The sequence below is a fragment of the Anomaloglossus baeobatrachus genome, chromosome 1 (genome assembly GCF_048569485.1).
Source record: "Anomaloglossus baeobatrachus isolate aAnoBae1 chromosome 1, aAnoBae1.hap1, whole genome shotgun sequence".
Lineage (NCBI taxonomy): Eukaryota > Metazoa > Chordata > Amphibia > Anura > Aromobatidae > Anomaloglossus > Anomaloglossus baeobatrachus.
The window spans coordinates 378,845,957-378,868,045 of NC_134353.1; the positions used below are offsets into that span (position 1 = coordinate 378,845,957).

The 22,089-nt window shown below is 45.0% G+C and overlaps 1 protein-coding gene across 2 annotated transcripts in view; it reads left to right on the forward strand.

Annotated features, from left to right (window-relative positions):
- The window catches only part of SEMA6B (semaphorin 6B), a 323,709-nt gene that overhangs the window by 62,149 nt on the left and 239,471 nt on the right, over positions 1-22,089 (forward strand). For both annotated transcript variants that reach the window (XM_075352511.1, XM_075352510.1), the window contains exon 4: positions 4,141-4,198. In XM_075352511.1, coding sequence (XP_075208626.1) covers positions 4,141-4,198 — 58 coding nt within the window. The remainder of the gene's footprint in view (positions 1-4,140; positions 4,199-22,089) is intronic.

Below are 22,089 nucleotides of genomic sequence, written 5' to 3' on the forward strand. Positions count from 1 at the left end.
AGCAGCGGACGCTGGTAACGAAGGTAAATATCGGGTAACCAAGGTAAGGACTTCTTGGTTACCCGATGTTTACCGTGGTTACCAGCGTCCGCAGAAGCCGGCTCCTGCTGCCTGCACATTCAGTTGTTGCTTTCTCGCTGTCACACACAGCGATGTGTGCTTCACAGCGGGAGAGCAACAACTAAAAAATGGTCCAGGACATTCAGCAACAACCAGCGACCTCACAGCAGGGGCCAGGTTGTTGCCGGATGTCACACACAGCAACATCGCGAGCAAGTTGTGCCTCAGCAGCGATGTTGCTAGCGATGTTGCTTAGTGTGATGTGGCCTTTACGGTTTCTTGTTACTTATATAGAAAGGAAACTTGGTTATAGAAAAGGTATGTAGAAAAAATATATTGGATTCTCACAGTAGAAAAGTATATTGTATTCTCACAATAGCAGCCAGAACGTTCTCATATTTATATAAGCTTCCCTTCACATATCAGATGCTGCTTATTTGTATCTGTAAGGCTGTGTTCACACGTTGCATAAATCCTGTGGTTTTTTTTGCTTCTGCACCAAATTATACAATAACAATCTTCTCTATTGCATTTTTGCTGCATTTCTTATGCCTTTTCTCCATTAATTCAGATGTGAATCTGTGTTTTTGTGTTTTTATAGTACAGAAAAGCTTTGATTCTGTAATGAAAAAGTAACTGCAGTTTTCTCCTGCGTATTTTTAAGCTCCGCATAGAAACCTCTAGAGAAAAAAAAAGAGCACCAAAACCGCAGAGTTCAACGGCGTCTTTTCTTGAAATCACATTCACTTTGCTTGGACAGTTAAAGACAGCAGAATTTATGTGCAAAAAAAAAAAACAGCAGTAAAAAACGCAGCATTTATGCTACAAGTGAACACAGATTAAATGTCCAAGCAAAGTGGATGTGATTTCATGAAATCTCTGTTTGCTGAATGTCTTGAGAGGCTGCTGAACTGTGTGCTTTTGGTTGTTTTTTTTCTTTATAAGCTTCTTTGTGGAACCTGAAAAAACCAGAAGCGGAAAAAAAATGCTGTTGCCTTTTTAAATGCAGAATCAAAGCTTTTCTGTACTATTAAAAAAGCATTAAAAACCCAGATTCACATCAGCACCAAACATGTAAAAAATATCTGTGAACGCGCATAAAAAATGCAGCAAGCACGTATTAATCAGAGAGGATCGTTATTGCGTTGCGTGGTGCGGACACCTGTAGCTATGTGTGAACACGGCCCCAGCATTACATTTTTATTACATTTTTTATGGGTTTAATAGAGAAAAATAACCAATTGTGCCATCTTTCTACACCACTGACTGATTCCCATAAAAAATTGCTGTGTTTGGGTCGTTACTATTACAGGGACAACAAATATGTGCATGTTATTTTCTGATATGTGATGTTTATTATTTTATTAAAAAGCGCAATAAAAATTACATTGTTCTAATTTTTTTCTTATTTTTAGGAATTTTATTAGAAGAAAAAAAATATTTTTTCCTCTGTCTCTAGAATACAGGGCACAGAGATGTTGCTCTGTACAATGGATCTCTATGTCCTGTGTAATATGTTGTGAAGTCAGGAGCAGTAATGCAGGTTCATCTATACAAAATCCTTCCTTGGCGATCATCATAGCTTGTAGCTTAACAGCTTGGGCAGCTGGATGCATGTTTGAATGTTGCTGGATTGATTCCAAGGGGGGGTGAAAATAAAGAATTGTTTAAAATATTTTTCCTTTTTTCTCTATAGTAGTTTTATAGGAACAAAATAATCTGACTTTTTCCTTCAGCTACATAGAGATACAGTATATATTTATCTACAGTATATTGCTATGTAACTGAATAGTTTACTTCTGGTTTCTCTGCCTGCCTTACAGGTCAAGGTTACCAAATACCTCCTATTCCTCTCAGTACAGGCAGTGGCTCAATGGTTGAGCTGTTGCTTATGGACACAGAGCTCAGAAACTCATGTGTTCAAGGCCTGTCTGGGAAACAGATCCAGATGAGAATTTAATTTATTCACTGCACTGAGAGGTGGAGCCGTGACAAGAACAGTGGGACTTTGAGAGAGAGCCCTCAAATCAGGACAGTCCTGCTGATTTTGGGATGGTTGGGAGGTATGCTTCAGTATTGGTAAGGTAAAACTAGGAGTGCGTGATAAATACTGAAGCGGTGACGTGTTTCTATTATACTTTTCCTGAGATTGTTACTCTCCTGGTTTTGTCTTAGGCGGGCTTTGCACGTTGCGACATCGCAAGCCGATGCTGCGATGTCGCACGCGATAGTCCCCACCCCTGTTGCAGGTACGATATCTTGTGATAGCTGGCGTAGCGATAATTATCGCTACGCCAGCTTCACATGCACTCATCTGCCCTGCGACCGTCGCTCTGGCCGGCGACCCGCCTCCTTCCTAAGGGGGCAGGTCGTGCGGCGTCACAGCGACGTCACACGGCAGGCGGCCAATGGCGGCGGAGGGGCGGAGATGAGCAGGATGTAAACATCCCGCCCACCTCCTTCCTTCTATATAGCCGCTAGCGGCAGGTAAGGAGATGTTCCTCGCTCCTGCAGCTTCACACACAGCGATGTGTGCTGCCGCAGGAACGAGGAACTACATCGTACCTGTCGCGGCACCGGCATTATGGAAATGTCAGAGCCTGCACCGATGATACGATAACGAGGCTTTTGTGCTCGTTCATCGTATCATCTAGGATTTACACACTACGACATCGCAAGTGACGCTGGATGTGCGTCACTTTCGATTTGACCCCACTGACATCGCACCTGCGATGTCGTAGTGTGCAAAGCCGCCCTTACAAATACTGAGGTAAAAACTCACCAAATACCGAACGTGTTCACAGAGCCTAATGGTTGCAGATATAAAGCATAAATACTTTAGCATCAAAAACTAACCAAACGCTTATGAAGTCTACATAGCCCAACTCCTGCCACACCTCTAATTGACAGCTTTCTACCTGCACTGTGTAAAGACCAAAATCTGGCAATTAAAGGCTCTGATTCACGCAGCGACATCGTTAACGATCTCGTTAACGATGTGACATGTCCAGATCGTTGCAACGATTTTCCGAGATCGCACATAGGTCATTTAGTAGCGGTCACACGTAACTATCTCACAAATGACGCATCATCGTTCAGCGATATATTGTTTTACCAAGGCGTTCGTGTGGACATCGTCACACAGCATTCCCCCAAACGATTCCGGCAACGACAAAGGCGTATATTTGTTCACAGCATACACCCTGGCGTGTGTGGGTCTCGTCCCCTACACGCCCCTCCTTCAATACTGTTTAATTCTTCTCTGGTTTTCTGTTAATTGATTGGTTGTCTGTGAAATAAAATGAAAGTGAAGTGAATTTGCGGCAGCCTCGTGTGATGCAACCACCGGTGCCGCACGCGTGATCTTTTTTTGTGTCTCGCTTTCATATCGGCTTTCTGTGTTCCCCCAGAACGCAGATGTGACCACCAATCACAGCAGTGGAGGCGTGAAGATTTGTTTGTAACCACACGCCCGCGTCGCTGATGACGGATGCACAAACGACGTTGTTGGTCGTTGGCAGGGTGTCAAACGTAGCAATATGTCTGTTGCGTTCAAAACGACGAACAATATTTTGAAAATGAACGACGTGTCAACGATCAACGATTTTCGCTATATTTGCGATCGTTCAGAGTCGCTCGTAGGTGTCACATGCAACAACGTCGCTAACGACTACGGAAGTGCGTCACGGAAACCGTGACCCAGACGACAGATCATCAGATAAATCGTAGCGTGTAACGCGGCCTTAACAGGTGTTGTGTGAGTTGGCTGGGAACCGCTATTGAGTAATACATAAAAGAAACTTATCATTGCGAAATCTGGAAGAGCTGCAGTATGTAAAACAATATTTCATCACAACCAAGTATGTGACATACTATGGGAGTCAGGATCTCTCTTCCTACTCTGTACTGCTGTCTAATGGGGCAGCACTATGCTGGTGACAAATTCTCTTTAAGCTTCCCATAAATGGCAGCTAATATTGTTGCTAAAAGTGATAAGTTAAAATTATTTGCTTGATTTTCAGATAGAGGAAAACTATATTTAGATAAACACTTTGTCAATAAAATTGTTTCTATTTACAGGGATGCACTCTATCAAATGTTGCTGGACTCCAACACTATAGATTTGAAGTACCAAAAAGTGAGTAAAGAACTCCACAATTAAAAAATTACTACACTCTGTTATTTAAGAAATATTCATATTCTGTTCATTTTAAATACAATAGGCCCAGGATGGGGATCATATATACTAGGATTAGGAACATATATACCAGAATAGGCTCAGAATGGGTTTATATATACTAGAATGGGTGACATACACTAACGAGCAAAAGGGTAACAATGTTTTGAACCTTTTACTTTCAGACTCCATATCTCACCATCCACTACAGCTTTGAGCGTAAGGCTGCCTTCACTTTGTAAACAATCATCTTGGCTATCTCATACATAAATTTAGCTTGCAATTATTTAGCATATGATTAGTTATGCAGAATCTTGTCAGGTTACTGTTTTGCTCCTGGTGGTGGATAAAATCTTTTTCTTTCCCTATACTACAAATTACAACTTTTTTCTCACATTCCCTAATATCTCAGTTTGTTATTAGGTTGATTCCTTAGCGAAAAGTCACTGTTTTGAATCGAGGAGCAGCCATGAAGAAGATTTCCTAAGAAAGAGAAACTGCATCATCCAGCTCATCGATAGCTTTTTTTTTGCCCAAGAAAATTGCAAAACTGCATCATATGAGTGCCATGATAGTTATAGGAATACAAAATGATGTTTGTCCATCTATTCAAAAGTCAAGAGATGGACATCAAAGCAAATATCGTAGTCAACAAATCAGCTCATCACAAGGTCTATCAGTTCTGGTGTGGCAGTGGAGGTGGGTTTTATGCTTCATGATAGTGAGATCACAGACATCCATGCAAGCACCGTGCGATGCACGTTACACAAGTATTGAATGGTGGCCCAAAATAAGGTGAAGAAGCTATGAGTTCAATATCATCATAAGAAGCTTTGGCTCAAGTTTGCAAAAATGTATGAAAAGTGAACAGTAGGAGATTGGAACGGGTGATTTGGAGTGATGAGACAAATGTCAATAGACTAGGCTCTGTTGGGTGCAAATAGGTCTGGAAGAAACAAGGAAAAAATGGGCTAATGGATGAAGAAATTGAAGGAACGGTCAAGTTTGATGGAAGAAACCTCATGATATGAGGTTGTTTCCCAGCCAAAGGCTTTGGATACCTGACTAGGAATGATGGTGGTCTCAGTGCTGAGCTATCCTACAAGACGAGTTAATTCCTACACTCGAGTAATAAGGTTATGAAAAGGATGACATAGTATTCCAGCAGGATAATGAACAGAAATATACGTTGAGATTATTGAAGAAATGGTTTAATCACAATGAAGTGGAGATGCTGGATTGGCCCTCACAGTTCCCAGACCTCAACCCAATTGAACATTTGTGGGTAGAGTGTATATATATCTAAATGAGTCACCTGTATGCACCAATATTAGGAATGCGTAGAAGAGACCTGGGATCAGATTTTGGTCAAGACATACTTCAATCTGATCGAAAGTATGCCCAGAAGGATTCAGTCAGTGTTGAAAGCCAAAGGAAGTTTTACCAAGTACTATTAAAATAAAAAAAAAAAATAACATTTAGATTTTTCACAGCAAAACAATAACATGCAGATTCTTGCAATGTCACTGCATTAACTAATTATATGCTAAATAGTTGCAAGTCAAATTTATGTATGAGATAGCAGTCTCACACTCAAAGATGTAGTGGATGGTAAGACATTGAGAAGGAAAGTAAAAAGTTAAAACCATTGTTACCCTTTTTGCTCGTCAGTGTATATATGGTACAGTTGAAACCAGAAGTTTACATAAACTATCTAGTAATACACAACTGCATGTTTTTCTCACTATCTGACATGAAATCAGAATAAACATTTCCTGTTTTAGGTCAATTAGGATTTTGAAAATCATTTATGCTTGCCGAATGCCAAAATAATGAAAGAGAAAGAATGTTTTAAGACATTTTTATTACTTTCTGCAAAATCAAAAGTTTACATGCACTTAGAGTACTACGCCTTTAATCAATATAGGACAGCCCATATCATGATCTAATGTCTTTGGAAGCTTCTGATAGGTTTATTGGCAACATCTGACTTAATTAGAGATACACGTTTGGATGTATTTTAATGCACACCTGAAACACACTGTTCCTGGGAAAGTCAAAAGTAAGCAGCCAAGATCTCAGGAAGAGAAGTGTGGACTTGCACAAGTCTGGTTCATTCTTGGGTGCAATTTCCAGATACCTGAAGGTGCCTCATTCATCTGTATAATCAATTATATGCAAATACAAACAAGATGGGAATTTCCAGCCATCATACCATTCAGGAAAGAGATGGGTTCAGTGTACCAGACATGAACATGCTTTGGTTAGACGTGCATATTAACCTAAAACAAAAGCAAAAGACCTTGTAAAGATGCTGGCAGAATCTGGTAAGATTGTGTCATTATCCAGAGTGATTGATTGCTCTCAGTGAGAGAAACAAAATTAAAATTTTGTAGTTGTGATACCTTTTAATGGCTAACTAAAATAAAAATAAAACATGATGTTATAAAGCAAGCTTTCGAGACATCTCAGGTATCTTCCTCAGGCATGGTATGACAAAATTTGTCATACCATGCCGATGTGTACTGTGGCTAGGAGTGCAGGGAGCCAGCGCTAAGAGGTGTGCGCTGGTAACCAAGGTAAATATCGGGTTGGTTACCCGATATTTACCTTAGTTACCAAGCGCAGCATCGCTTCCACGTGTCGCTTCTGGCTGGGGGCTGGTCATTGGTTGCTGGTGAGATCTGCCTGTGTGACAGCTCATATAAACATAGCAACAAAAAAAGAGGAAAATATCCTCCAAAAATTAAGTATTACTTACAGCAAGATGGGCTGCAGTGTGTACATCGCCCTGGCCAAAAACTAGTACTCTAGCAGGATACAGCTAAACCCCCACTAAAGTGGAAGCGTCACAGGTGCAGGAGGAGCAAATCACACACACACCTCCATGGAATGGAGGAGGGCGATTGCTAGATGATAAAACTGCACACTAGTGGCTTGCATAGAGCGCTGTTCACATATGCAGATAACACAGTCACAAACCCGCAGCCTATTAGGTGACGCCCATACTATTAGATCAGGCGGGCTGCCAAGCCGTACCCCACTGTGTATCATGCACGGACAGACACTCTACAGTGCAAGGCCCAACAGAAAGGGGCCTGGCTGTATCCTGTCCAAAAAAAATATAAATATGAGGTTTTTGTTGGTATTTATGGCCATAAAAACGTAAGCCTACAACCCGCGTCACGGAACCTCATGCTTGTAGGTCCCTACACTAAATATAAACAAAGCAACAAAAAGAGGAAAATATCCTCCAAAAATTAAGAATTACTTGCAGCAAGCTGGGCTGCAGTGTGTACATCGCCCTGGCCAAAAACTAGTACTCTAGCAGGATACAGCTAAAACCCCACTAAAGTGGAGGCATCACAGGTGCAGGAGGAGCAAATCACACACACACCTCCATGGAATGGAGGAGGACGATTGCTAGATGATAAAACTGCACACTAGTGGCTTGCATAGAGCGCTGTTCACATATGCAGATAACACAGTCACAAACCCGCAGCCTATTAGGTGACGCCCATACTATTAGAGTGACTATTAGGTGACGCCCACACTATCTAGCTGTATCCTGCTAGAGTACTAGTTTTTGGCCAGGGCGATGTACACACTGCAGCCCATCTTGCTGTAAGTAATGTGTGACAGTTCACCAGCAACCCGTGTAGCGACGCTCCAGCGATCCCTGCCAGGTCAGGTTGCTGGTGGGACCGCTGGAGCGTCGCTTAGTGTGACGGTACCTTAAGGATTCACTTTCCAAGCTCAGTGTTTGTTTATTTAAATGTTCTTTTACTATGCATCCCTCTGCCCTGTTTTGTGTATATATTTGTGTTTCTTCAGATATTTTGTCATATCATGCCTGAGGAAGAGACCTGAGATGTCTCGAAAGCTTGCTTTATAACATCATATTTTATTTTTATTTTAGTTAGCCATTAAAAGGTATCACAACTACAAATTTTTAATTTTGTTTCTCTCACTGAGAGCAATCAATCATTTTTCAACTGGCTAAAACGGTACCAAAACTTTTTTCTTTTAATTATCCAGAGTGAAACGAGTAATGTATCAACATTGCCTGAAAGGCCACTCTGCCAGGAAGAAACCATTACACCACAAGGGTTCTTTAGTCATCTTGCACTGTGCAGGATTTCCAAGTGTCATGGCGCCCAGGAGGGTTCTGCGCAGGTATACAGGAGGTTAATGGCATCATGACGACACAACATGCATGGTTGACCTCCCACACATTTGCGTAGAACTCTCCTAGGGCCCATGACATTCAGACGTTTGGCACAGTGCAAGAGGCCTGAAGATTCCATCAAGAGCAGGAGGCAATCAGGAAATGCGGTGAGGACCACACAGGTAGATTAGAGGGTTTCTGGCAAAACCTTAACCACATTTTTTTTCACTTGTTTTTTTACATTTCCTTAATTTCTATAGTACATCAGTTAAAATGTAGGGCACTTTATTGGTAAATTAGCAACTCAGTCCCTAGCTGCTGTTATATTACTGGACCTACTCTCACATTGAGAATGTCCTGCACCTCCTTTTACCTAATGTACTATAGAAACAGTGGTAAAGGTAAAAGAAAGAAGATAAAAGCGGAGAAGATAAAAAGGCCTGATTCATCATTTGCATTTTTTTTGTCTTGTGGTAGTGTTTTTTAACACCAAAATCTTAAAAATTGCACGTTGGTCATGAACTTTGTGCAAAATCAAAAATTGTTGAAAAATTGTAGCAAACATTCCAGGAGTACATAAAATTAGGTGGTAGTAAGGGGAGGTGGGCTGAAGTACATCTGTGCAAAAATTTGCAATTGAATCAGTTGAAATCCACAAACGTTTTCATGTTTACCATAATGGTAAACATGAAAAAAAAGGCAAAAAACACCAACATCTAGACAAAACAGACACATTCAAAAATAAACCCAAAGGGATTCATTTTCAAGTATCTATACATCTTTGTCTAATGTTTCTTTAGTGGAATGTTGAGTTCATGATGTAACTCTTCAAAGGACCTGATTTTCCTGACCCTGGCAAGATTAAATATGTAGTAGTTTATTTATTCATTTATCTACGAATTAATAGCAAACAGAGATTGACCAGGAAGGAAAATACGTCTTGAGTAAATAAACCGGTTACAGCTCTCAGAAAAGGAAGAAAAATACAATAAATTACAATATCATACAATACGTTAAAAAAAAAAAAAGAAAAAGAGGGAAAAAAGACATAATATTCTTTTTCAAGAGAAGTAAAACATAAAAAGTAATATATACAGCATTTCTGTATGCAAGGTGTCAACTCGTATTGAATTGATGATGCCCTACAATTTTTTAATTCACTTTTTTTCTCTATCTCGTTCCATATTCAAGATAAAAATGCTAACTCCGTTGTTTTCCACCAGGTGGCACTATAGGTGGTTTCATTAGCACGTGGCTACTTTACTATACCTAGACACCACTTCTATGCCTATAGCTGCCGCCGTTCTCAAGTTAATGGCGGTGGACAAAATATGCATGAACACACTGTATACAGTATTGAGTATCACTGTAATCATATCCACCCATACTATATTATTTCCACATTAACAATGCAAAAAAGGAGGGAATTCCACCTTCTTTTTCATCCCTCTACAAAGAAAAAAAATAGTGATCCAATGATCATATCTACGTAAGATGGCACTAGTGCAAACTGCAGCTTTTCTTGTGAAAAATAAGCCCTCCCAGAACTATTTATTTGGAAAGATGAAAAAGTTACAGATATTAGAAAATAGTGTCCAAAAAAGTGTTTGTTTTTTTTTTTAGCAAAAGGAATAATATATAAAAACAAATAAAAATGGTGTTTAAAAAAACAGCAACAAAAAAAATCCAAAATTGTCATTTTTTGTTTTTTTTTCACCTCTAAATCTAATATATGAAGCTGAATGTGTGTATGTATGTATGTATGTCCAGGATTGGCATCTGCACCATTGCAGCTGCAGCCACAAAATTTTGCACACTCACACTTCTGAACCCCGAGAGCGTCATAGGCTATGTTTCGAGGGGAAATTTTAACCCCGCGCTTTGCAGTTATTCGCCAAAAAACCTGCCTCCATTAAAGCGAATGGAGCTGGGAGCCACAGTGCAGCCAGAACTTCAGAAGAATGCGCAGCCACACCCTTATATGGAATGTTGGTGTGTCGCCCTGGGCAAGCCAGGGGACACAGGTTACAACACCACCACACCCCACACTCCAGGTAGGCACATCTGCTAACCACAAATCCTTGTTGCCTTCCTCCAGGAGTCTGTTGATGCACACCAGGGGGTGGGCCAGGCGGTTGGCTCCGCCCATCGAGGAGCTCACAGCTCTGGAGGCAGGAAGTAACCAGGCAGATTAGCCCAGGCAGGGCAAGTGTGAGGAGCTGAAGTGAGAAAGTAAACAGCTAAGTGGAAGTCAAGTGGTAAAAGGAGAAAAAAACAAGTAAAGTGACAGAAGGAAAGAAAGCCTGAGAGCCCAGCTTTGTGTAGGGCCAGAACAGCAAGGTCAGCGACGGCGGTGACTGTCTGGAGGGGGACCGTTTGGAAGTTCCTGGAAGGACCCCGTTGGCTGTGTGCCCGGTGGTCTGGAGCAGTGTTCCGAAGGACAGTCAGCACCAGGGCAGGGGCCTCTCGGACCCCGGCAAGGCTAGGAGTCGCCAAATTTGCCGAATCCGTCAGTGAAGGGGACGTAGATCCCCCAACAACAAAGTCCCGATTGACGGCAACAGCCCAACCAGTACGGGGGAGACACCGCCACCGCCAGGGCACCAGTTTCCCCAGGGCCAGCGCCTGCGGGCAAAGTGTAGAGCTCCTCCGGCCCAGATTGCAGTCGGGGAGCGGGTAACCGGAGGGAATCCACCGCTACCATCAGACAACACAGGTGCAAGGAAGAGAGACGTCACCGTCACCTACCGGGAGTGCAGGTGCAGCCGTCTGTGGGACCGTCCTACCAGCCGTTGGTTTACCGTACAAACTGTGTCCGTGTCTCAGGCTGAGTGAGTACCACAGTGCCGCAAGGCACAGCGCTGCCCCCGCGTCCCTGCGCCCACCGGGCCCTACACTTTACATCTCTTCACTGGGCCCCGGGATCACCAACCCCTACCCACGGAGGGGCAACACAACACCTGGCTGCTCCGCATCACCATCCCCGGGACCCCCATACTGAGCAGCGGTGGTGCAATCACCACAACCGTGGGTGGCGTCACGAACTATAACAATCCCCACACCCAACAAACACCACCTTTCACTCACGGGCGAGGAGTGTCGCTCGAGACACCCCGGGATCCGGCCCACAGCTCGAGCCACCAGGAGCAGCTGCCGGACCCGAGCAGAAGGGGTGAGCGCGGTGTGCCGACACCCTCCTCCCTGACCCACGACAACTTGGCGTCACGAACAGGATCTTACCGCTCTGCCGTCTGGTAGAGGTGCGCCTTGTTACCGCCGGAGGTATCCGGCAGGAAAATTTCAGAAGCCGCCATCTTTGGCGCGAAAAGTTCCCGCTCGAGCGTCTTCTCGAGCAGTAGAGGCGCGAAGGCCAAAACCCCGCCCCGAGAGAGGAGGGGCCGGAAAAAGCTAAGGGAGACGCGATGGCGGCTGGATGCGTGTAGCTGCGGCTATAGAGGCAGAGACGCCAGGACTCTGCAGCCATACTGGGTTCCGGGAAGGCACGATTGCCAAGATGTACGACCCAACTCCCAACGAGGAAGCCCCTGCACCCGGCACAGCGACGTGGTTGAGGGACCGGACTGTCCCGCTGAGTAACCGTCTGCAGGCTCATATGCAACTCCTCCTGGAGGAGTGGGAGACCGACATGGCGGACGTGGTGGCTGCTATGTGGAGACACGAGGCAGAAGAGGATTTGGAGGAGCGGGTAAGCGACCCACGCCCCTGTATTCCTGAGGGATCGGCCGTTGGAGCTGAGGGGCCCGGCCGGCTTCCGCTCACCCTACCTCTCTCCCTGCTACCCGCAATAGCTGCTGCCACCCCACCATTAGGCCCGCTACCTGCCCAACCGGTAGCGATACCCTGCCCAGCCGCTCCGGCGGACCAGCCGGCTGCAGACGTCCGGGACGTCCCTGAAGTACACCAGGGGGAACCGCTGGAACCGCGGCCCCTTAACAGCATGGTGCCGGAAGACCCAGCAGTGACTGTGCCAGACCCTGAGCCTGGAACCGTGGCCTGGATGAAGGCCCGGGTGATTCAATTCCACCGGCGTCAGCAAGAGCAGATCTTCCGGATGATGGAGCAGTGGACCAACGAGGTGGAGGAGCTGCTTACAAGTGCCCCGGGGTCCGGAGGGGGAATGGATGTAGCAGAACCGACTGGTGACCCACGTCCCTATGTCCTACCAGGACCGGCCGCTGCGGCTGAGGGGCCCGGCCTAGTCTCGGCCTATGCATCACCCTTGCCGTTACTCATGAGGCGCCTTAATGTCAGCTCGCCTAATCTGCTGCTCCGTGCTACCGCAGAAGGGGCTGAAGTGCTGAAGGCTGGAGAACAGGAGGCTGCGGTAGCTGGCGGCAACCCGCCTGACGCAGGAACAAGAGATGACGACTCCTGCCCCAGCCTCGGGTCTGCTGTTGAGTTAGACCCTGTGGTTGTTCATACTCCGTGTACCGGTGGAAATGGGTACCGGGTGTCCCTGTCACCGCGGGCATGTCAGTGCATGTTGGATATGCTGGTGGCAGAGGATGGGGCCGCGGCAGCCGAAGAATCTGAGTAGGGCAGCGGATGCCCGTTGCACCGTCCCCGTTGGGACCATCACTGAAGTTGTGTGTTTGTTTAAAAGTTGAAAAGTTTGAAATGATAAGTGAAATTACCGAAGAAGTCACCTGATTTGTTTGTTGATTTGCAACCGGTTGGAGCCGGCACCGTTGTCCCCGTGGGGACCGTTTAAAATGCATGGGAACTATCCATGGACAAGCCCGTGAACTTGCAGGGCACCACAAACGTTAAGTGGCTTGTAAATATGTTGGTTACCGTTACCGTTTTCGCAATACCGCCTCCGGAGAGGCAGGTTGGAGGGAGGGCCCTGAGCGGAGCAGGCTGGGGCCCAGCCACCAAAGGAACCGGTGGCTACCCTCTGGAGGGGAAGGACAGATCCCGCTCGGGTAACTTGTGCTGGACTGTGGGTCAAGGGGTGCTGCCTGGGCTTTAGGGGCAGCATCAGGGCCAGGTTGCTTGGGTGGGAGAGAGCGGAAACCGTAGCCGTAAACCGTTGCAACGTTTAAGAAAATGTGCCTCCCGTCTTGGGAAGAGTTTTGATTAAAAATGTATTTATGTTTTTGCTTAACCCTGTTATCCCCTTTTTACAGAAAAATAAAACCGGTGTAGGACGGCAGCCCGCGGACGGTCTGCATTTTGCTAAGGGGGAATGTGTCGCCCTGGGCAAGCCAGGGGACACAGGTTACAACACCACCACACCCCACACTCCAGGTAGGCACATCTGCTAACCACAAATCCTTGTTGCCTTCCTCCAGGAGTCTGTTGATGCACACCAGGGGGTGGGCCAGGCGGTTGGCTCCGCCCATCGAGGAGCTCACAGCTCTGGAGGCAGGAAGTAACCAGGCAGATTAGCCCAGGCAGGGCAAGTGTGAGGAGCTGAAGTGAGAAAGTAAACAGCTAAGTGGAAGTCAAGTGGTAAAAGGAGAAAAAAACAAGTAAAGTGACAGAAGGAAAGAAAGCCTGAGAGCCCAGCTTTGTGTAGGGCCAGAACAGCAAGGTCAGCGACGGCGGTGACTGTCTGGAGGGGGACCGTTTGGAAGTTCCTGGAAGGACCCCGTTGGCTGTGTGCCCGGTGGTCTGGAGCAGTGTTCCGAAGGACAGTCAGCACCAGGGCAGGGGCCTCTCGGACCCCGGCAAGGCTAGGAGTCGCCAAATTTGCCGAATCCGTCAGTGAAGGGGACGTAGATCCCCCAACAACAAAGTCCCGATTGACGGCAACAGCCCAACCAGTACGGGGGAGACACCGCCACCGCCAGGGCACCAGTTTCCCCAGGGCCAGCGCCTGCGGGCAAAGTGTAGAGCTCCTCCGGCCCAGATTGCAGTCGGGGAGCGGGTAACCGGAGGGAATCCACCGCTACCATCAGACAACACAGGTGCAAGGAAGAGAGACCTCACCGTCACCTACCGGGAGTGCAGGTGCAGCCGTCTGTGGGACCGTCCTACCAGCCGTTGGTTTACCGTACAAACTGTGTCCGTGTCTCAGGCTGAGTGAGTACCACAGTGCCGCAAGGCACAGCGCTGCCCCCGCGTCCCTGCGCCCACCGGGCCCTATACTTTACATCTCTTCACTGGGCCCCGGGATCACCAACCCCTACCCACGGAGGGGCAACACAACACCTGGCTGCTCCGCATCACCATCCCCGGGACCCCCATACTGAGCAGCGGTGGTGCAATCACCACAACCGTGGGTGGCGTCACGAACTATAACAATCCCCACACCCAACAAACACCCCCTTTCACTCACGGGCGAGGAGTGTCGCTCGAGACACCCCGGGATCCGGCCCACAGCTCGAGCCACCAGGAGCAGCTGCCGGACCCGAGCAGAAGGGGTGAGCGCGGTGTGCCGACACCCTCCTCCCTGACCCGCGACATTGGCGTGTCACAATGCAGCCAGGGAAAGAGACAGACACAGACAGGGAAAGAGGCAGACACAGACAGGGTAAGAAACAGACATAGACAGGCTAAGAAACAGACACAAAGAGACAGAAACAGACAAAGAGACAGACTGACAGGGAAAGAGAGGGAAAGAGACAGACAAAGAGACAGACACAGGGAAAGAGACAGACAGGGAAAGAGGGAAAGAGACAGAGAGGGAAAGAGAGGGAAAGAGACAGACAGGGAAAGTGACAGAGATAGATAGACAGACAGGGAAAGAGATAGATAGACAGACAGGGAAAGAGACAGACAAAGAGATAGAGAGAGAGACAGAGAGATATATGCTGAGGAGGAGACAGACAGAGAATGGGAGAGAAACAGAGAGACAGTTACTATCCCGGGGAGCGCCGGGTGCTATGTTGTGAGGCGAAATTTTAACCCCGCGCGTTCCAATTTACCAATCAATTTTGCCCCTATCTACATAATGGGGAAAAAGTGAAACGAAAAGTGTTGAGGGCAAATTGACAGCTGCCAGATATGAACAAGGGGGACTTAAAAAATGAGGCGATGGCGACAAAGAGTATATACTGTACAGTTGCTAAGGTGGGGCCCCGACATGGGATACTCACCGGTCTCGGGGATATGAACACACACACAAAATGCGCCACACACTACCACGTGCTTGAACACATATACCACCCTCAGCACACATCTCACCACACATACACCAACCTCGCCACATAATCGCCCTAAACACACACATGTCTGGTATTATCCTTCAAAAATAAAAATCTGATTAATAAGCAGCCAAACTACAAGAACAACAAATGTACCACATAGGAAATACGGCAGCTGTCAGTCACATGACCTGTCTATTATGTGTATGTGTGAGCTAATATATACTGTCAGGGGGGAGGGCTTTGTGTTGCCTGGAGATTTATCAGGCTGCCAAAAGCAACCAATCACAGCTTAGCTTCTATTTTGCTACAGTTAATTAATCTGAGCTCTGATTGGTTAATATAGGCAACAATTTAATAATTACATTTCTATTTGTTTTGTGGTTTTTGTATGCAGAATACATTTTTGTTAATACATTCTACTTTGTTAATAGCAGTTATTAACCCGGGCGAAGCCAGGTAGTACAGCTAGTAGTAAAATAAAAAGTGATCAGAAAGTCTTATGTACCTCAAAATAGAACCGATGAAAACTACAATTTTCAATTGAAAAATAAGCTTTCCTATAGACAGAACAAAAATTACACTAATGACTTTCAGAATATGGTGACACAAAAGCAAAGTATTCATTGTACAATAACATAGAAATTTGATATCGCTAATTGTACTAACCCCAGAATTAAGTGAACACTTTATATGTGCAGCAAATTAGAAGCGTAAAATTTAAATTGTCATAAAAGTAAAGCTTTATTTTTATATTTTTTGTCAGAAAGAGTTAATAAAATGTAGGTATTATGTTTAAAGTATTAAACTAACTATTTGTACTCACTATACTGATAACGAGTACTGTCTAATACTCGTGTATTCATTCCGAATACATGTGCTATGCAATTCAATGGGGAAAAACTCGCAAAGTAACGAGCAACCCGAATGCCGCACTATTCATACGAGTAGCAAATAGTGTGGAATTCGACTTATTCGTTACATTGTGAGTATTCACCATTGACTAGCATTGCACATGTTATATGGAATGAGTACGCGAGTATTAGACAGTACTCGTTATGAGTATAGCGAGTACGAACAGTTAGATACTTGCTCAATTCTAATTAGGTTGTATGTACACTGTAATGTCGCCACTGGCAAATAAAACTCAGCCCTCTTATACAGCTAGGGCGACTGAAAATAAAATCTATGGCTCCTTTATAGTGATAATGAAAAATTAAAATAATAAAAAAAAGTAATGTGTGGATATTAAGGCCAAATTAAGCCTTCTCTTTGCAGAATGATCTGGTTATGTACATCCCAAATTTGTACTACTTTCGCACATAAAGATCAATCTTTTTAAAAAAGTACTGTATATTGAACTGTATATTGAGACTTATGCGGGCGTCACATGGTACGATCTATCGTGCGATTGCACGAGCGATCGTACCCGCCACCGTCATTTGTTCGTCACGGGCAATTAGTTGCCCGTGGAGCACAAAGTCGATAAACCGCCGTCACACGTACTTACCTGTTGAGCGACCTCACTGTGGGTGGCGAACATCCACTTCCTGAAGGGGGAGGGACAATCGGCGTCACAGCGACTTCACACTGCGACCGGCCAATAGAAGCGGAAGGGGCGGAGATGAGCGGGACGTAAACATCCCGCCCACCTCCTTCCTTCCGCATTGCCGGCAGGAGCCGCGGGACGCAGGTAAGTTTTGTTCATCGTTGAACAACCGGCAACATTAAAAATAAACAATTTTTTAAAAATAAGCGATGAGTACATGACTCATCATTTGGGAGCGATTCTGCGTCACTCTGAGGTGTCACACGAAATGACCTCGCAAGCGATGCCGGATGTGCGTCACGAAAACCGTGACCCCGACGATACATCGCACGATAGAGCGTCTCGTGTGACGCCCGCATTACACTTTTTACTGTCACCTAAGCAGTGTGGACTTGTTTATTATGGGATGGACTGTCATTTTTAAGGCTACAAAATGGAGACATCTGCACCTTTTCTTCAATTTAAATTTTTAGTTTGTTTATTTGTCTACGCTCTTTACCTTTTACACTTTACTCCTTCTACTAATTCAGTATATCTTTAATGCTTTCATTTTTTCCAATAATAGGAAACTTGGTAAAGAAATTAGCCAATTGAAGTTTTTTTAAAAGTTGGAGTATTATTTTTACCAAACCTATTGTAGTCCTTCAATCGTCAATATTATGCAATGCAATAGTTCTGGCTCTGACCCATCTGTCTAAAACTTTAATGCCCACAGTATCTACAGGATTGGAGTAAGAGCTTTATAAGGGTATGTGCGCACGTTGCTTTTTACCTGCTTTTTACCTGCTTTTTTGCTGCTTTTTCTTCTGCGCTGTTTAATGCCAAAATGGATCTGTTCTTCTATTCAAGCAAAGTCTATGGGAATTTGGGTTTCTTGTTCACACTATGTTGTTCAAAATGCTGCCTTTTTGTGGCAGAACTTTGGTCAAAAACTCAGCTTTTCAAAGAAGCAACATGTCAATTGTTTTTGCCATTTGGGTTTTGCACTGCAAAGCTGAGTTTTTGACCAAAGTTCTGCCACAAAAAGGCAGCATTTTGAACAACATAGTGTGAACAAGAAACCCAAATTCCCATAGACTTTGCTTGAATAGAAGAACAGATCCATTTTGGCATTAAACAGCGCAGAAGAAAAAGCAGCAAAAAAGCAGGTAAAAAGCAGGTAAAAAGCAACGTGCGCACATACCCTAAAACTTCCTTGCAATTCAGTCCAATATCAGATTGCAAAGCATGTACTTACCGCGGCTCTCCCAACCCAAGCGTGACAGCATATATTCCAATGAAGCCGTCTTGCTTTGGTTGGGAGAGTCGCTGCCAGTCTGTGCATTGCAATCTAATATGAGACCAAATTGCACAGATATGCCCAAATTAATGCTAATCCTGGCAATTGCTGCGGAATGTCGGCTGTAGTATATAGTGGACACCTGTGGTGGACAGTTTGGGCCCAGCTTTAGCTGCAAGAATTAGTCCACAACACTGGAGTAAATGTATTTCACTTGCGTGACAGAGATTACTTGATGTAGTCATGTTAATATTGCTTATATTACATTATATTATTGCAAGATGATACAACTATAAGCTTATACATTTTGAGCTCTTTGCCATTGATTTCCTTGTAAAATAAAGAAACAGTATCTGCCTATCATTTTCCACTATTTTCTCTTGTAAAAAAGAAAAAAAAAAGGTATTTGAATGCATTCTGTTATGTTTTGGGTTTTTTTAACAGTAGAAGTCAATGGCAGCATGTTTTAACTGTCTAGGCAGAATGTTGTATCATGTTTAGATTTTAACAGTATAGAATACTCCCCACACATTGATTCTTCAACACTGTCACCACACTAGTAATAAACTGGGTATGTAAATGTCATGATGTGCCTGTGGGATAGCGAGAGAGAGGGGCTCCTATGCTGTCCCTCATGCTAGGGAAACCTAGGCTATCCCTAACCTCAGGGTTTCTCCTGATGGTGGAGATACCTGAGTCCCGTGCCTGGCTATGCTCCTGGCCAGAACTAATCTGACTACTTCCTCCCACCAGGGAAGAAAGGGTCAGAAGTGAGATGGAAACACAGATAAAGAGATACAAGGGAAAACCAAATTTCTGAAACACTGCACACACACAGACAATGAAAGACTCAGGAGAAAAGCAAGAGCAGGAAGGTAGCTACAAAAGGCAAGAAGGGTTAACTCCACAACTGCACTCAGCCACACAATCACCAGATAGTCTGGATCACAACACCTCACCAAACCAGCTACGATAAACTACAGCTGGCATAGAAGAAAGATTCAAGCTAGCATATATAGAAGGGGAGCAGATATAATTGGCTCCCCTACAACATGTGATCAAAGGAGACTAACAAGCAGACTAGCAGAGATTAACTCTTGCTAGCCTGCTTATGAACTACCACTCTGCAGGTCGATACCCAAGTCTGCCTACGTTGATCACAGACACCAGTTATCGGGCGGAATGTCAGAATCAGTAGTCTGAACAGATTCCAACGCTGCCATGACAGTCGGTAAAGTTTGTAAAATGTCCGTGTGACAATAATAAAATAATAATAAAAAATAACCTCAACTAGCCCTAATCCCACTATGATCTGCTAAGCTCTGTGTTTTGTATGGCTCAGAGCAGGAGGCGTGGAGCTGCACTGAGATTCAGGCAGAATATTATAACAAGGAGCCAATGGTCTCTTGCCAGGGCCAGAACAAGGTTCTTTGGTGCACTACGCAGATGAACAAAATAGTGCCCCCTCTCCAAGAACCCTCAAATCCCAAGCAGACGAATTGGTCAGAAATAGTGATAGGCGAACCCGAACTGTAAAGTTCGGGGTCTGTACCGAACACATAGTGTTCGTCCACAAGGTCCCGAAGGTCCTGGGAAACCCGTGTTACAGTTCGGGTCCAGGGGTTGTAAAAAAAGCACATTATTAAAAAACACTATGAATATACTTACCAGTCCTGTGACGCATCCTGCAGACCTGTTATCTCCTGGCCGCTTGTACTTCTGCTTCCGGGTCCGATCATTAACTTCCGGGGGTATTCACTACCCTTCTCGTCACTCGGCAGTTTTCGTCTTTTTTCGGCCGTGTTCACAGTGATGTCAGGGTTCATCCGAGTCCATGGCTTAGCCATGGACTCGATTGAAATTTGGCTATCACTGTCAAGGTATAATTCCACTTGAATATAACTCATGTGGGTCTCACATCGGTATCACCTGGCACGGCGCACAATCACCTGACAGGAGTGGGTCGGCTGCATGTATTTCCCTCAGGGTACGGTTCCACTTGCGTATGACTTGTGCGAGTCTCGCATTGGTATCACCCGGCACAGCTGCACACTCTCCTGACAGGAGCGGGTCGGTTGCATATATTTTAATGCAGCTGAGGTGATAGTGTCCGGAGAGTGTACGGGGTGATACAGATGCGAGTCTTGCACGAGTCATACGCAAGTGGAACTCTGGCCTCAGCCTGCTTCTCGCTCTGTAGAGACGATTGTCTGTACAGAGCAATGAAGCAGAGCTGACATTGCTCTTCCTTTGGACTATGTCGAACTAAAGATTTTTTTGTAATAAAGATGGAGTCTCTAAATGTTTTTTTTTGTTTTATTTGTAATAAAAAAATTTTTTTTATGTGTTGAGTTTTTTTACTGCTTACTAGAAATTCATGGTGGCAATGTCTCAGTTGGTGTGACTCCATGAATTTCAGGCTTAGTGCCAGCTGCTAATACAAAGCTGGCCCTAAATCCTTTATTACCCAGTGTGCTGCCACCATCAGGGCCACTGGACGAGCCGGGTAAAGCACCTGGAACTGGCGCTAAGGAACAATGCGTCATTTCCAGGGGCGGCTGCGGGCTGTGGTTTTTAGCGTGGGGCTGCCCAGAATGCTTGGACCTTACCACGCTGAGAATCCCAGCCCCCAGCTGCCTGGTTGGCGATCAAAATACGGCAGGAGCCCATGCATTTTTTTTTTTAAATAATTAAAAAATGAATGGGCTTCCTGTATTTTGATTGCCAGCCAAAGTAAAGCCAGGAAGACGGGGGTGGCAGCCCATAGCCATCCGCTCTATCTGCGCTGAGAATAAAAAATACCGTGGAGGGCTACGTCATTTTTTTTTAAATCATTTATTTTTACACTACTATATGTGTGAAAGACCCAACAGCCAATCACAAACGCTGTCACAGAATGGGCGTCTGTGATTGGATGCTGGAGTTACCTGAAACAAGCCCATACACTCTAGCATTTACGGGCTGTCACCCCCATCTGCCTGGATTTACCTTGGCTGGCAATCAAAATACAGGGAAGCCCATTAATTTTTTTTTAATTCTTAAAAAAAAAAATTAAAAAAAAATGCGTGAGCTACCGCCATATTTTGAACCATATTTTCAACTAAAACCAGGCAGCTGGGGGGCTGGGATTCTTAGCGTGATAAAGCCCAAGCATTCTGGGCCACGCTAAAAACCGCAGCCGCCCCTGGAAATGGCGCATTGTTTCTTAGCGCCATTTCCAGGCGCTTTACCCGACTCGTCTTTGTATTCTAAGCTGGTACTAAGCCCGAAATTCATGTTGTCACGCGAAATTAGACATGGCCATGAATTTCTAGTAAATAGTAAAAAAAAACTCCACAACACAGACATTTTTTTTTATTAGGAATAAAACAAAAAAAAACATTTAGAGACTCCATCTTTATTATAAAAATATCCTCAGTCCGACGTAGTCCACAGGGAGAGCAATGTCAGCTCTGCTTCATCACTCTGTACAGACAAGCGTCTCTACAGAGTGAGAAGCAGGCTGACACTAACAGTGACAGTAAAAGTTTAATCGAGTCCATGGCTAAGCCATGGACTCAGGTGAACCCTGACGTCACCACGAACATGGCCGAAAGAAGCCAAAGACTGCCGAGTGACGAGCGGTGCAGTGAATACCGCCAGAAGTTAATGACCGGACCCAGAAGCAGAGGGGGCCGGGAGAGAGCGAGTCTGCAGGGTGCGTTGCGGGACTGATAAGTATAATGACAATGGTTAATAATAAAC